This window comes from Meleagris gallopavo, chromosome 24, assembly GCF_905368555.1.
Source record: "Meleagris gallopavo chromosome 24, MGAL_WU_HG_1.1, whole genome shotgun sequence".
In the NCBI taxonomy this organism is placed as follows: Eukaryota; Metazoa; Chordata; class Aves; order Galliformes; family Phasianidae; genus Meleagris; species Meleagris gallopavo.
Genome location: NC_139427.1, coordinates 3,029,851 through 3,042,632, shown reverse-complemented (window position 1 = coordinate 3,042,632; position 12,782 = coordinate 3,029,851). Strand labels below are relative to the sequence as shown.

Below are 12,782 nucleotides of genomic sequence, written 5' to 3'. Positions count from 1 at the left end.
CTCACCAAAAAGAAGGGAGGCAAGTTGGATTTCTGCTCCTACTTGAGCTTTTGTTTCTCTCTTGCTCTGCATAGAACAAATGCAAATCTGCAGCAGCTGGGCTTTTCCCAGCAGGGAAGAGATGCAGGGAGCAGCCTTTCCCCTGGCATTTCCAGATCTTACACCAAACCAACTCAGTTCCCACAGCCATCTAGCTGAGCAAGAGTAATACTGATTTTAAATCAATTTGCTAAACCGTTCTGAACTTCCTGAGAACAGAAGTAGGCTGTCTTTATCAGACAGTTTCTGATTATTCAAGCCTGGAACAGCAAATGAAAACTTGATGGCCAAGCAGAAGCTCCTAACCCACTTTTAAGTGCAAGTCTTCCCAACATGTTGGCCAACCCTGGACCCCTCCATGGTGCTCACATTGGAATTGTGTGTCAGTGTTTCTATTCAGGTGCAAGCTGATGGGTTTTCATGGAGCACAGAAATATTTTCTGCTAAATAGAGAAGAACTTACTGCTCTCTGAATGAGCAAGGCATATTTTTGGATGTAGAGGCAATTCAATTTTTATCAGTGATTTTAAGTTCAAAGCAATTTTTTTGCTCATCACTGTGAGTGTGTGGTCCCAGGAAATGGCAGGAACATGTGTTCAAGCCAGCTACAATACATCTCTACGTGTGATTTCTTTGGGGATCATGCACTGTGTTTCCATAAATATCAATACACACAATTTTATTCTGTCTTTTTGTACATTCTCCAGGGTCTGCCCTGAGCCTGCTTTTGGAGCCCAGGGATGAGCTCCCTTCCCCGTGGTCCCTGCAACATCAAATTCCCCACCAAGGTCAATTGACTGCAAAGTTCACTAAGAAATAATGTCTTTTCAAGGCTCTGCCTGGAGAAACTTGAAAGAAAAATGGTGTGAAACCATTCCTGCAAAAGGAAAGCGACCCTGGATGGGTTGGTGCATGGGAGACCACGTCTTCTCTGATGCAACCAAGGAAGAATTGAAAGGAGCCCCTCCAAATCGAGCAGCTGGAAACTTCCTACAGATTCATGGCCTGAGCACTCACTTCTGAATGATGGATAGAAACACTAATGCACAGTTCCAACATAAAAACAATGGAGAGTTCCAGGGCTGGCCAACATGCTTTTGCTGATATGAGCTGGTGAAAGCACAAAAAGGCACTAAGTAATTCAGTGCCATAAAACTGTACTAGCATCAATGGTCTTTCCAGTCTCACTAGGGAACTGTTGTAAGCTAATGGTATGAAGAGCTTCTGCTGGGTAAAGTGCACCTCCACTGGGAAAGGCTGTTGTTATCTTCTTTGTGCTGATGCTCATCAAGCTGAATAGATCTGTAGAGGAAACAGCGTTTCAGCTCAAAGACAGGGAACTAGGTTTGATTCATTACTAGAAATATCATTTCCCCTATTTGCTGCTAGAAAAGGGATCATTGATGTGACTTTGGGCCATTTGTGCCACTCTGCAGCCAACAACAGTTGACCAAGGAGCCTTGAGTAACCCTAAAAAAAACAAAATCACAATGTATTTCAACACACAAAGTCAACACCCCCCTTCTTACATCCTAGCCAAAAGAGCTGCAAGGGTTGTTGGGCTTGATAACTTGCACATGCTTTACTTTATTTATTCCACACAGCAGGCGTGAAGCTGGTTATATCTAAAGGGAGACAAAAGCAACCCAAATGGGCAGGATTACTTTTTTCTCAGCTGTGACACTACAGAATTGATTTGACTGACAAGCTGTGAAATGCAGTTAATGAGCTTGGGTTTCTGTAGGCCCTGGTTGCTACAAGGATGACAGTTCCTACCCTCTGATGTGTCAATTTCCCACTTCTAAAGTCAGCCAAAGAAAAAGAGTATTAGCTGTGAAACTTAAGGAAGTATTAGCAGAGGAAGGATAATATTATCAGAAATTTGAAGTAATTATCCTTCTTTGGAATAATCCTCCAGAGGATGAACACAATGCCATGTAGTTGAAAAGTGAGATGGAGGAAAAAAGAAGATGTAATTTACTCGACAAGCAACAGAACTTCAGCTTTGGCAGAAAAATGTCATCTGGGTTTATGTCATAAAGAAACACAGAGCTTTTCCTGTTGTTTGGACAGACAACAGAAAGAGGGTTATGTTCTAGAGATATAAGTCAGCCCAGGCAAATGCCTACTGGGATAACGCGGAATTCACAAAGAAAGATAAAATTAATTAAAAATTATTATTATTTTTAGCAAGCTAGCTATTGGGGCTACTTAAATACCACAGTTTAAATACCTGGACAGCACTGATCTGGCCACTAATTTAGAGACTCCTTCAAACACAGAGTCAGGAGGTGACTCATTCAGAGCTCTCCAACAGAGCACATGATATCACACTGCAATAGAGAGCAGCTTCGATCCCAGCCCCCTTCCTCAATGCAGTGCAAACAACCACCGACCACACGTGGCATGAAACAAGATATATTGGAAAGCACTGATATTTTCAGCCAGTAACACAGGAGCAAAGACAATATGGGCTTCCTGATCTGTATTAATTTGAGATGCAAATGCTGAGCAATTTTTAAAAGCAATATTGCAAGCCAGTGGAAGGGAGTGCTGGCTTCCCAGTGTTTGATTTTAATAAGCGAATCAGCTCAAATCAGTGGGAGGGGAGGCTGTTATGGGGGTCATTAGCATGCAAGGCACACAGACACCAGCAGGAAGACTCTGTAGACCAGCACAGAATATTCATCCAAAAGCATCTTCCTCACTGAGAGAGCATTGGTCACAGCTGAAAAACCAACTGAGCTGTCACCGAGTTTGTCAGTGGATGACAGCCTGGGCTGAGCATGATGGATGAGTACGTCCCCATTTGCAGGCATTTGCTTATAACCTGCAGCCTCAAGCTCCTTGCTGGGGTCTAGCACCAGATCTGCAGGTTGGCGGCTCTGCCTATAGCAGGGGGGTTGGAACTTGATGATCCTTGGAGCCCCTTCCAATCCAAGCCTTTCTATGATTCTGTTGGCATCCTTGCTGCCCCAGGAGGAAGGCAGCAGCTTCCCAACGATATGGATAACTGGGTGCCAGCTCTGCAATCTGTACATGTAACTTCTCCCCATTACTGTCCACTGGCTTCACTGCTGAGCAAAAAGCATCAAGGGGCATACCCTTACTGTAATTCATGGTAATGACTCATTAGGATACGTTAATTTTCCTCCTTGAAACCAACCAGACCAACCCGGCAGCAGCGCCAGCCTTACTATCTTCAGAAGTGTCCGGTTGTCCCTGAGGCTCCCCACCATGCCGACGAAGGAGACGCTGAACATGGTGAAGCCCAGCAGAAGCAGGATGATGGCTGGAGCAAGGAACATCCCTTCCAAGGTTTTGTGCTTCTGCCTCTCCACTTCGGCATAAATCCCAATGCACAGGATCACGAGGCCGATGATCTACGAGGAAAGTGTGAGATGTGCATCAGATGCCGAAGGGAAAAATCAGAAACTCTGAGGAAAAGATGGAGGTGGAAGAGGTCCCAGAGGAAAAAAATGTCCAGTGTACTGCTAGATAAAAACATAACATGATGAGTGAGCTGATGGGTCAGACCCAAAGGGTGATTGATAGAAATGGGGTTCTGTGAGGGTTCCATCTCCCTCCATGGCAGTCCTACATCTCCCTCACAAAGGAGCTGCATTTTGCAAGGTTTTTCCTTTCCCCATCCCACTCAATACTGACCCTTGCCCTGGGTTTACAGACCCTGTCTATATCGATACTGCCAGCCCATCCACCCAAACTCCCACCCTCACACAGACCAGTCCCCCAAATTACTCATTCCACTCCAACACCTCCCTCAAGCACCACCTTGTACCAAAACCCACGGCAAGCCACTCGATCACTGTGCCATGGATGAAAAACATCATCAAATGTAGCAACGGATTATTTATGACCATCTTCCTCCCCTCTCTCCAATAAAACAGCCCTAATTGAAAAAGAGAGCCCAAGGGTGCCAGGATAAAACAGGGCTCTGAAAAGGGCTCTTTTCATCTCTTTGGTTCATAGAGATGAAAGCCAACACAGAGATTTGAAGTGCTCAGAGCTGTCAGAAGCCATTCCTAGCACAACCAGCATGAAGCTGACTCCTGGAAAGGTCAGAGAGGAAAGCAAGGAGCATCCCAAGTGATTTTCCTGCTGCTTTTTGCGGCTCCCCCACCCTGAATCTCAGTGGGAAAATACTGCACGAAAGCCTCAGTCAACAAGGAGAAAATCTCCTTTTCTCACTCCTTTTCCATTGCTTTACCTTTCCAAGAGGCTCCATTTCTCCTTAATGAGTTCACTCAAACCCTTCTGGAATGATTTATTTTCTTCTCTACTCTGGTTGGACTCTATTTGTGGAGTTACTGTACTCAGTTTATGTTTACCCATCACTGTCCACTTCCAGGCTACATCTCACTTATAGAGAAACTGAAATCTCCCAGAAAGTCAAGTCCAGATCTGTGATATGTGCAGATTGTTCAGCTGGTTGAAACTAAACAGGTGGGCCTAACGGGTTTTTCATCCATTTTCTTCTTTATCCTTTATTTTAAGCACCGGCTTGGCATGTTGGGATGAGGCTTGATGTAATGCTTCTCTCTTACAGCACGTCCCAGGAGTTAGATGTGCACACCATGCTTGTAATCTCCACTGTTCCTCCAGCATGCCAATCAGAAACACTTTCTCCTTTTTAATTAATGATCTGTGATGCAAATTAGGGAAGAGACCACGGAAAACATATAAAAGAAACCCAGGAGTGGGGCTGAGGGCTGGGCACTGGAGGGACAGATGAAGCATCTTACACAGACTGGGCTTCACCTGCTACCAAGGGAGAGAAAACGGAGGGTTTTCAGGATGCATTGCTTAACAACAGCCTTCCCAGGGCTGAACGGCTCCTTGAAACATTTCAAGCATGTGGCATGCAGGAGTCCTTCCTCCCAGCATCACCGTAGCCCCAGACAGCCCTGTGCACACACCTCTAAATTTTCTCTTACCCAAGATTAACAAGTGAACTAGAAGAACTAGAATTAGCAAAAACTCGGCTGCTCTGCCTGAATTTCTCATCTCTCTCTGCTCAGCCCTCGGCTTATGAAGTCCCCCAGCATTCTGCAACCTGTTCTGCTAAGGGTTGCCACCGCAGGCTGGAACTTCTAGTTAGAAATAAAATGAGTTGCTGCTACTCAAAGCACCTTCAGGCACCTCACAGAGCAACATACACCCTGAGGGAAGGGATGGATATACCAGAACCTCTCCCAGCAATGGGAGATTGCAAGGAATTAGCAGTGGAACCAGGAATATGATGAGTTTCCTAAGGACGAGAGAGGATCGATGCCCTAAGGACAAGAGGGAACTGAAGGGTGGCAAAGGGATTTTGATGAAAAATAGCTGGGGAAAAAAATTCCCTGAAAAGCAATGTTTCTACTGAGAAACAGTGGATTATGGAGCAAATTGGCAGTGTCAAAGCCTTTGCTAGGATCTGTGCAGCAACATGCACTTCACAAATGAGATCATCAGCTGAAGAAGACTGATGCACTGAAAGCAGCAGGAAGAGATTGCACCACCCCCTGCAAAGCCTGGCTGCTCTGGTTTCCATCGCTGGGTTCATCTTGGAGGGGTTGTTTTTGCCATATGAATTCAGCCAGCACAGATCTTTCTGATTCCTGGCATCACAACTGCTTTCTACCACACACGCTCAATGACGTGCTAAGGTACATAATGAAGTCTGCCAGTAAATCCTCTGTAGCTGCACACCAATTGCCCAGTGATCACCTTAATGCAGTGCAAACTCCGAGGTAGCCAGCAGCTGCTTATAATGAATGCTCTGCAATGTATCCAAGAGAAAAAGCAAACCTTCACTTACTGACTAACGAGAGGATGATTATCCCATTTCTGCATAATAACTGTGGGATCAAACTGCTGCTGTGGAGAAAGACAGTGCTCTATCTGATGGCAAAAAAAGAAAAAGAAAAAAGAAAAAAAGAGCAGGGGGATTTTGAGGGCAGAATCTCTGCCAAAGCAGAGCAACTTCGCAGCCTGGCAGGGGCCAAGCAGCAGGCATGGCTCACCCCAGGGTGATCAGCATTAATTAGATGAGTCAGTGCTAATGCCAGGCATTAATTTCTCCTCATTCAGGAACACCGAAAGTCACAACAACAGTGGTTTCAAACCCGGGCAGACAGGTAATGTGTCCTAGTTTAGGCTGGAATAGGGTTAATTTTCTTCTTAGTAGATTGGACAGTGCTGCGCTTTGGATTTAGGATGAGGACAGCATTGATAACATGCTGATGTTTTAGTTATTTCTGAGCAGTGATTATGCTAAACAAAGGACTCAGCTTCTCGTGATGTGACAGAGGGGACAGGGGCTGAGGGGACAGAACCAGGATAGCTAGCCTGAACTGAACAGATAAAGAGACCAGAAAAAGGACACAAACTTTCACCCTATGGAGGCAACTCTTGTCAGCCACAAAGGGGAGATATCCCTTCAAGGAAGACCTGGTATGTTTCCCAAACAAATGAATATCCATGGAGAAAGGTACCTGGTACCAGAGGGAACTAGCTGTTCTGGAGGAGATGTGTGATGCTGACCTGGTCAATGAGCAGCCATCCCAAGATTCAGATGCCCACCACCCAACTCACTGGCACAAATGGCCTGGAAACAGAGAGAAGCCAAAGGTGGATGACATAGCTGTCTTGCTTCATCAACACGAAGAAAATCTCCCTTCCTCCCTCTGTCTGTGTGATGGCTGTGAAGAAACATTCCTAAGAGGTTCAGCAACTCAAAGAGAATCTATCTTCCTTCCCACCAGTACAGAGCAGTAGCTCATCCATTAGAAGTAAGAATTCCTCTGCTTGAAAAAGGATGTAGTAAGTACACACCATGATGCTTACCAATTTCCTTCCTTTTCTGTCCTATTAAACTGTTTTTATCTTAACTCATAGGTTTTACCTTTTGTTTCCACTCTCCCCATCCCTCCCGAGGTGGGAGGGAACACTGAGTGCATTCAGACATGAAAAAACAGAATGCTCCTGTTTGAAATAAAATTGAAAACAGAGCTACTCCACCTCCGACAAGCAGCCAGGACGATGAATGGTGTTAAATCTGATGGTATAAAAGCAGCCAGGAGGCCTGTGGCATGCTGGCTGTCACACACCTTCTGCCTCTCATCACATAAGCACAAATATCCAATGCCTGGCGGATGCAATGCAGAGAAAATAAAAAAAAAAACAGAGCTACCTGCAGGGTAACAGACCTATTTTGCTTATTTTCTTGGAGTGTAGACCAGGTCTCCAGCAGCTCTGGGAGTTGATGAAACCCTCAAGGGGGAAATGGGAGGTAGTGCAATGGGCTGTAATGGGCTCACAGCAGTGCTCCATAGGAAGCTCCAGCCCAACACACAGCTCTCCAGCCTCTGGGCAATTGGCTCCATGCCACTTGGTTTCAAGCCACTCTCTGGTTTATCCTACACTCCTTTGCTGATTCTCCCACCTATATGTATTTACTTTCATTACAGAAAAAGGCTGGAAAGGACCCAATGGTGTTCTTTTCTCCATTGAACCAATTCCCTGCAGGCTGGATAGAAGACCACATCACCTCCCCCTCCAAATCTCTTCAGTCCTTCCCAGTGAATTATTCTGAATGCTTCTCCATGGGAGGTGCTACATTTTCAAGGCCTTCACTCAAAGCAACAAGACGTGTCTGCACAGTAATTACTATCGAGCGCATTTGGCTGCAGCAAAACACAGCCCCCCATCACATCTGGTTAATGAGATGGGAGAGCTGCTGGATGGACACAGAGGCACTGCGTGCATCTCCAGAAGTGGGTCAGGGGGCTGGAAAGGCCGTGAGATCCGTGTGGATTCAATGGAGCAATGGACAGCACAGGGACCACCCTGGGGTCCTCAGTGAGCACACACATCCCTGGTTAAAGGCAGCTGGGTCAGAGCCATTCCAAATCACCTTTTTGCAGCTACTTCTCAGTGAATGAGGAATTACTGAGGCTCTTCTTGCTCGCAGGCTGGATCAGCCACACACTGCTGTGTACCCCACAGACTGCCCTGTCTCACTGTGCACCCACCCATCAGTGCATAGCATTGCACATCCCCTCACTAATCTGCACTGGCAAAGCACAGCCAAGAGCTATGGTCGGGCAGCTTGGAATTAAAACAAAACAGCACTTCCTCCTCATCCTTACGGCTGCTTTAAGGCATTTCCAGGAAAGCAAACCTCAGATCCCCTGCAGGAAACAAAACCCCAGTGACAGGGGGTGGTGATGAATCTCTCATTCACACTCAGAGGTGAGCACAAGTCTTCTGGCACCGTGAGATGATGCAGTTCACCAATCCCAGGAGTGAGAGCTGCCTTCCCATGAGCTCACTGATAGAACAAACAAATCAATAAGGGGCGAGGGAGGCATTTTCAAGCTTTGTTTGCAACCCTATTTACTCTTCAACCTGCCTAGGAACACCAGAGATATTTGTGCATTCAATTACACTGAAACAATTAGGCATGCATGCCACTACACACACCCAGGCAGCCAGAGTGCATGGGGCAAAGATGATTAATTAGCTGTCAGGGGGAAATACCTGTAAATACTATGGACTGGATTATGCAAGGTTAACCTCAGGAAGGAGCCAAGCTCACGTGGAATTTGTTAACCAGGGGTGCACAGAGCTCGGGTGAGGGGATTTCCTGCTGATTTCCTGGGCCTCAACACGTGCTTACACCTTCCAGCTGCAGGGGAACCCTCACCCCGACCTCATCTGCCTCAAAGATTTGAAACTGGTTAACAACAAGTGTTACTTTTCCTCTCAAAATAACCAGCCTGGTCCAAATAACCACCCCTGCCACATCCACGCCAATGGGTTCTGCCAGCTGCTCCAGCTCCATCCCTACCAAACCACGTGAAGGGAACAGCACTGCTGCCCGGTGACCCCTTGAGTGATCAAAGTGTTAAATCCGTGTTCGCTGAGTGCTTTGAAACACAGCTCGCTGCCACAGGGCATTTCCAGGAGCAGCTCTGGGGATGGGCTGTCCGAGGACGGTGCTCTTAAAGCCATCAAAAGCTGCAGTTTTCCTTACTATGGACCAGCTGGGACCCTTTTTTTCTTTTCTGCTCATGCAAAGCATGAGGGACTCTGCGAAACACACAGCACAGCACCAGGTTTTATAGTAGAGATTTGATGCCTGGAAGGAGGAAATTTAGACACTGGAACATGAAATTGAACCCATGGGGGTGGCACCGTGGGGGACAACAGGAGGAAAAACAGCAAAGCAACCCGAGCACCTACCGAGAAGAGAGTGGCATAGGTGGACAGAGCGAATTTGACGCTGTAGTAATAGAGGAGGGAGTTTCGGCACTCGGAGCCCTGTGCCATCCCGGGGCGGCCGCTCGCTGCCTGCCAGACCCTCCCTGCTCCGGCTGCTGGGGAGCGCAGACATGCGCCCGATGCTGCTGCACGCACCACCAGCCTTCAACTTGAACTGCTTCCTCCTGGCAGGAACCCAGCCTGAAAGAGGGAAGGCAGAAACACGAACAGCCGGAGTTAACCCTTTGCTGCGCCTGCTGCTCGCCTTTGTTGCCGAGATCGACGGCGGAGCTCTGTGCAGGAGGGTTTAATTCGGTGGGTTCTGCGGGGGTCTCCGGAAAATTGTTAATGGTGTTGCAGGCAGATCTCTTGGCACTTCCAGAGTGCTGGCAGAGCTGGGGGTGATCCTGCAGTGATGTGTCCTGCAGCAGCAGAGGGTGAGCGGCAGCCCCAAATGGAACAGAAATGGAGCAGATTTCCGCCAGGCGATCGGTTGGAGTTCAGTGCTGGAGAACAAAGTCCGTGTTTGCCTGCTGCAGATGGGGCAGAGCCTCTGCCTCAGCTCAGCCCCGAGCCCGCAGCTGCCTGGGTAAAAACATGGAAACAGAATAGAGGAGAAGGTGCCTGGAGCAGGAAAGCAGCAGTGTGAGACCATACAGGAGGGGTCTCCATATCAGCCTCCATAACATGGCTGTGAAAATGGAAAATGGGAGAGAAGATTGATATTTAACAAAAAGAGCAAAAGTGAGGCTGGAGGAGCTGGGAAACACTGGGACAGGTTAAGGGAAATGCAGCCACTGCTGTGATCTTGCTCCCTCGATGCTGGGAAGCACTTGGGATCACCCAGCAAAGGCAAAAACCTTCATTTCTGCAGTGTGCTGCAGTTTGGAGAAGTAAAGAAAAATGCATTGCTGTCCACTGTGTGGTTCATTGCCCTGGGAAATGTTTTAAAAAGCCCCATCAATTGATGGGGAAGGCAGCAGTGGTGCAGTGCTTCCCACTTGCAGAGAGAAATGGAGAATTATAGCGAGATTTGGAGAAGTGCTGTGACCCTGAGTGCTTGGCCCCATATTTACCCATCTATTGTGCTAGAGTTTCTCACATCAGGTCTTAGGAGATGAAGAGCAATTCAGCACAGCAAAAGAGCTTACACCACAGTCCTTTTGGCTCACCATCCTGCTTGCATTGGTTGTTACACAGGGACAGAGTAGGCTGGCTTCGGCGGTGCGTTGTCTTCCCTGATGGGAAGGGTCATAGAATAGAATCACAGAATCAAGGTTAGAAAAGATGTCTAAGATGCACAAGTCCAACCCCAACCCATCCCACCATGTCCACATCCCCACAGCTCTGTGTAGCTGTGCCAATGCATCATCCCTCTCTTAGAGAAGCATTTCCTAATATCCAACCTGAACCTCCCAGCACAACCCAGCATCACCTTTCTTATTGTTGTTACCTGGGAGAAGAGGCCGTTGGTTTCAGCCATTGATCAGCCCATCCAGATCCTTCTGCAGCACTTCCCTACCCTCACACAAGCCAACCCTTTCTCCCAACTTGGTGTCATCTGCAAACTTTGATGCAAGGTTTCTAAAATGATGGCATTTGGCTAATGCTTTATTTGACATCTTAAAGCCTGAAGCTCTCGAGCTGCACGCAGGAGCCATTCTTATTTCTTGGGCAGTGTGTACACCAAGCTGCCAGCTTCCAAATTAAATCACTGCATTTTGTAAGCCCAAGCTATATTTAACCATCAGCTCCCACCTTACATGTTGCCCTTCCTCACGCCAGGAGTCGTCTCAGCTTTGCTGTCCCCTCCTGTAGCATATGAAATCATTTAACAGATGCACCAGCAAATGAAAAGACTTTCCATGGTGCAATTGCATTGCTTGAATGACAGCTTGGCCTGCATTTTCCCAGACAGGCAGCAATTAAAGTGGAAATGTTAATCTGTGCTGCTGCAAACCACGGCGCAGCTGGCTCAATACCATCGTGAGCAGCCATCAAGAATAAAGTGAGCAGTGGGGATGGGAGGAGAAATCGTTCTGAGGAGTTAAGATAATAAGCAAGCAGCGCTGGGTGGTGATGAACAGGAATAAAACCGAAGCATTAATGTGCAATTTTCTGATTTGTAAAACTCTGATTACAGAAAGAGGGTGAAGAATGGGGCTGGGGGATGCCAGGCTCAGCATCATGCTGTGCCCATGCCGATGGCAAAGAGATGTGCAGCAGAGGCATTTCTGGCTCCTAGGGTTCAATTGCACTTGAGTATCCTCCTGGGTCAGCCAGTTCTGTAGAGCATCACTTCTAATTGCACAGCACAGAGCTGTCCTTCACAAACCTGCGTTCTCCCCTCGGGAACCAAGCAATGCTCCCAGCTTCAGCAGCCTGAAGCCCTGCAAGGAAAGCAGAGAGGGCAGGAGAGCATCACATTTACCATGTCTGCAAGGTTCATGAAGCCAGGAGTTTCTGCCTTTTCCCTGCAGCTCCTAAAGGTCCCATTCACTGTGTTCACTTGGTTTCTTTTCCCCTTTGTTCTCCTTATTTTTAGCCATCTTTGTGCTAAAAGCCCCAAAGACTCTGCTCCAAAGCCTTAAGTCACTGCTGTTCTCCCTCTTCATTAAAAGACCTCGCTAATTAACCCATATATAAATCAAATCATAAACTCGTTACATAGGTTCCCAGCACTAGGGATAATTAAGAACTTAAAACAATCCTTCTGTCTCTCAATCCCACCACGTGTTGAGGGTCCGGAAATACTGATGGAGGCTCTGCTGTGGCTTTCCTACTGTCCCTAATTCTCATTCTTGTGCTCAGATTTGGTCTCTTCGATTGGTGTTTCATACCTGGCCCTGACACACCGGCCTAAATATGCTAAATAGCAAAGCCATGGGACTGCAGAATTGACCCAGCAGCTTAGGGTTGGGAGTGGAGGAGGAATTCTGCCGCTCCTTTTTCAAAAGGACTCCAATAGATTCAGTTTTTAGTGGATTATCCTGAGCACATATACTCCATGTTGTTGCTTTTTCCCTTGTTTGTGCATATTTTCTTTTTTAAAAATCAAAAATCTTCCTGGAAGGTCCCCGAGCTCGTTATGATCCACCCAGCACAGAGCCAATGCAATCAGGCAGCTGTAATTTCAACCCTAGCAAACATCCCTCCTGTGGTTTGCTTACATTTTGGGAGGGAAAGTTTCCATGTGAGGATTGAACATGCCATCACAACAGAAGGTGATGGGTGGGAAAGACCCGGTGTCTCATTCAGCAATGCATCACTGCTGCTATCACAGAACTATTTGGCAGCTTAGGTGCGTAGCACACCGTTAAGCCACCAACACACAGCCTGGGAACCAGAGAAACTGCTGCTGCCTCGTGCTCAGCTGCACACAGGAGACACACAAGCTCTTCCCAAACTCCAACCTGTGCCAACACACTCCAACCCTACAGCAATAGAGAAAATAGAGAAAACCAAACCCTCAAAAG

At 47.2% G+C, this 12,782-nt stretch overlaps 1 protein-coding gene across 4 annotated transcripts in view; it reads right to left on the bottom strand.

Annotated features, from left to right (window-relative positions):
- LOC100538523 (tetraspanin-15-like) overlaps nucleotides 1-10,093 on the bottom strand; it is a 37,060-nt gene extending 26,967 nt beyond the window's left edge. Inside the window, exons 1-2 of one of the 4 annotated variants that reach the window (XM_085242918.1) lie at nucleotides 9,289-10,093; nucleotides 3,237-3,422 (exon numbers count right to left, since the gene is read on the bottom strand). In XM_085242918.1, the coding sequence (XP_085099044.1) occupies nucleotides 3,237-3,422; nucleotides 9,289-9,375 (273 nt within the window). In that variant the 5' untranslated portion in view covers nucleotides 9,376-10,093. The remainder of the gene's footprint in view (nucleotides 1-3,236; nucleotides 3,423-9,288) is intronic. The other 3 variants (XM_085242917.1, XM_085242916.1, XM_010723158.4) reach the window with 3 other exon arrangements.
- Nucleotides 10,094-12,782: the final 2,689 nt, after the last annotated feature.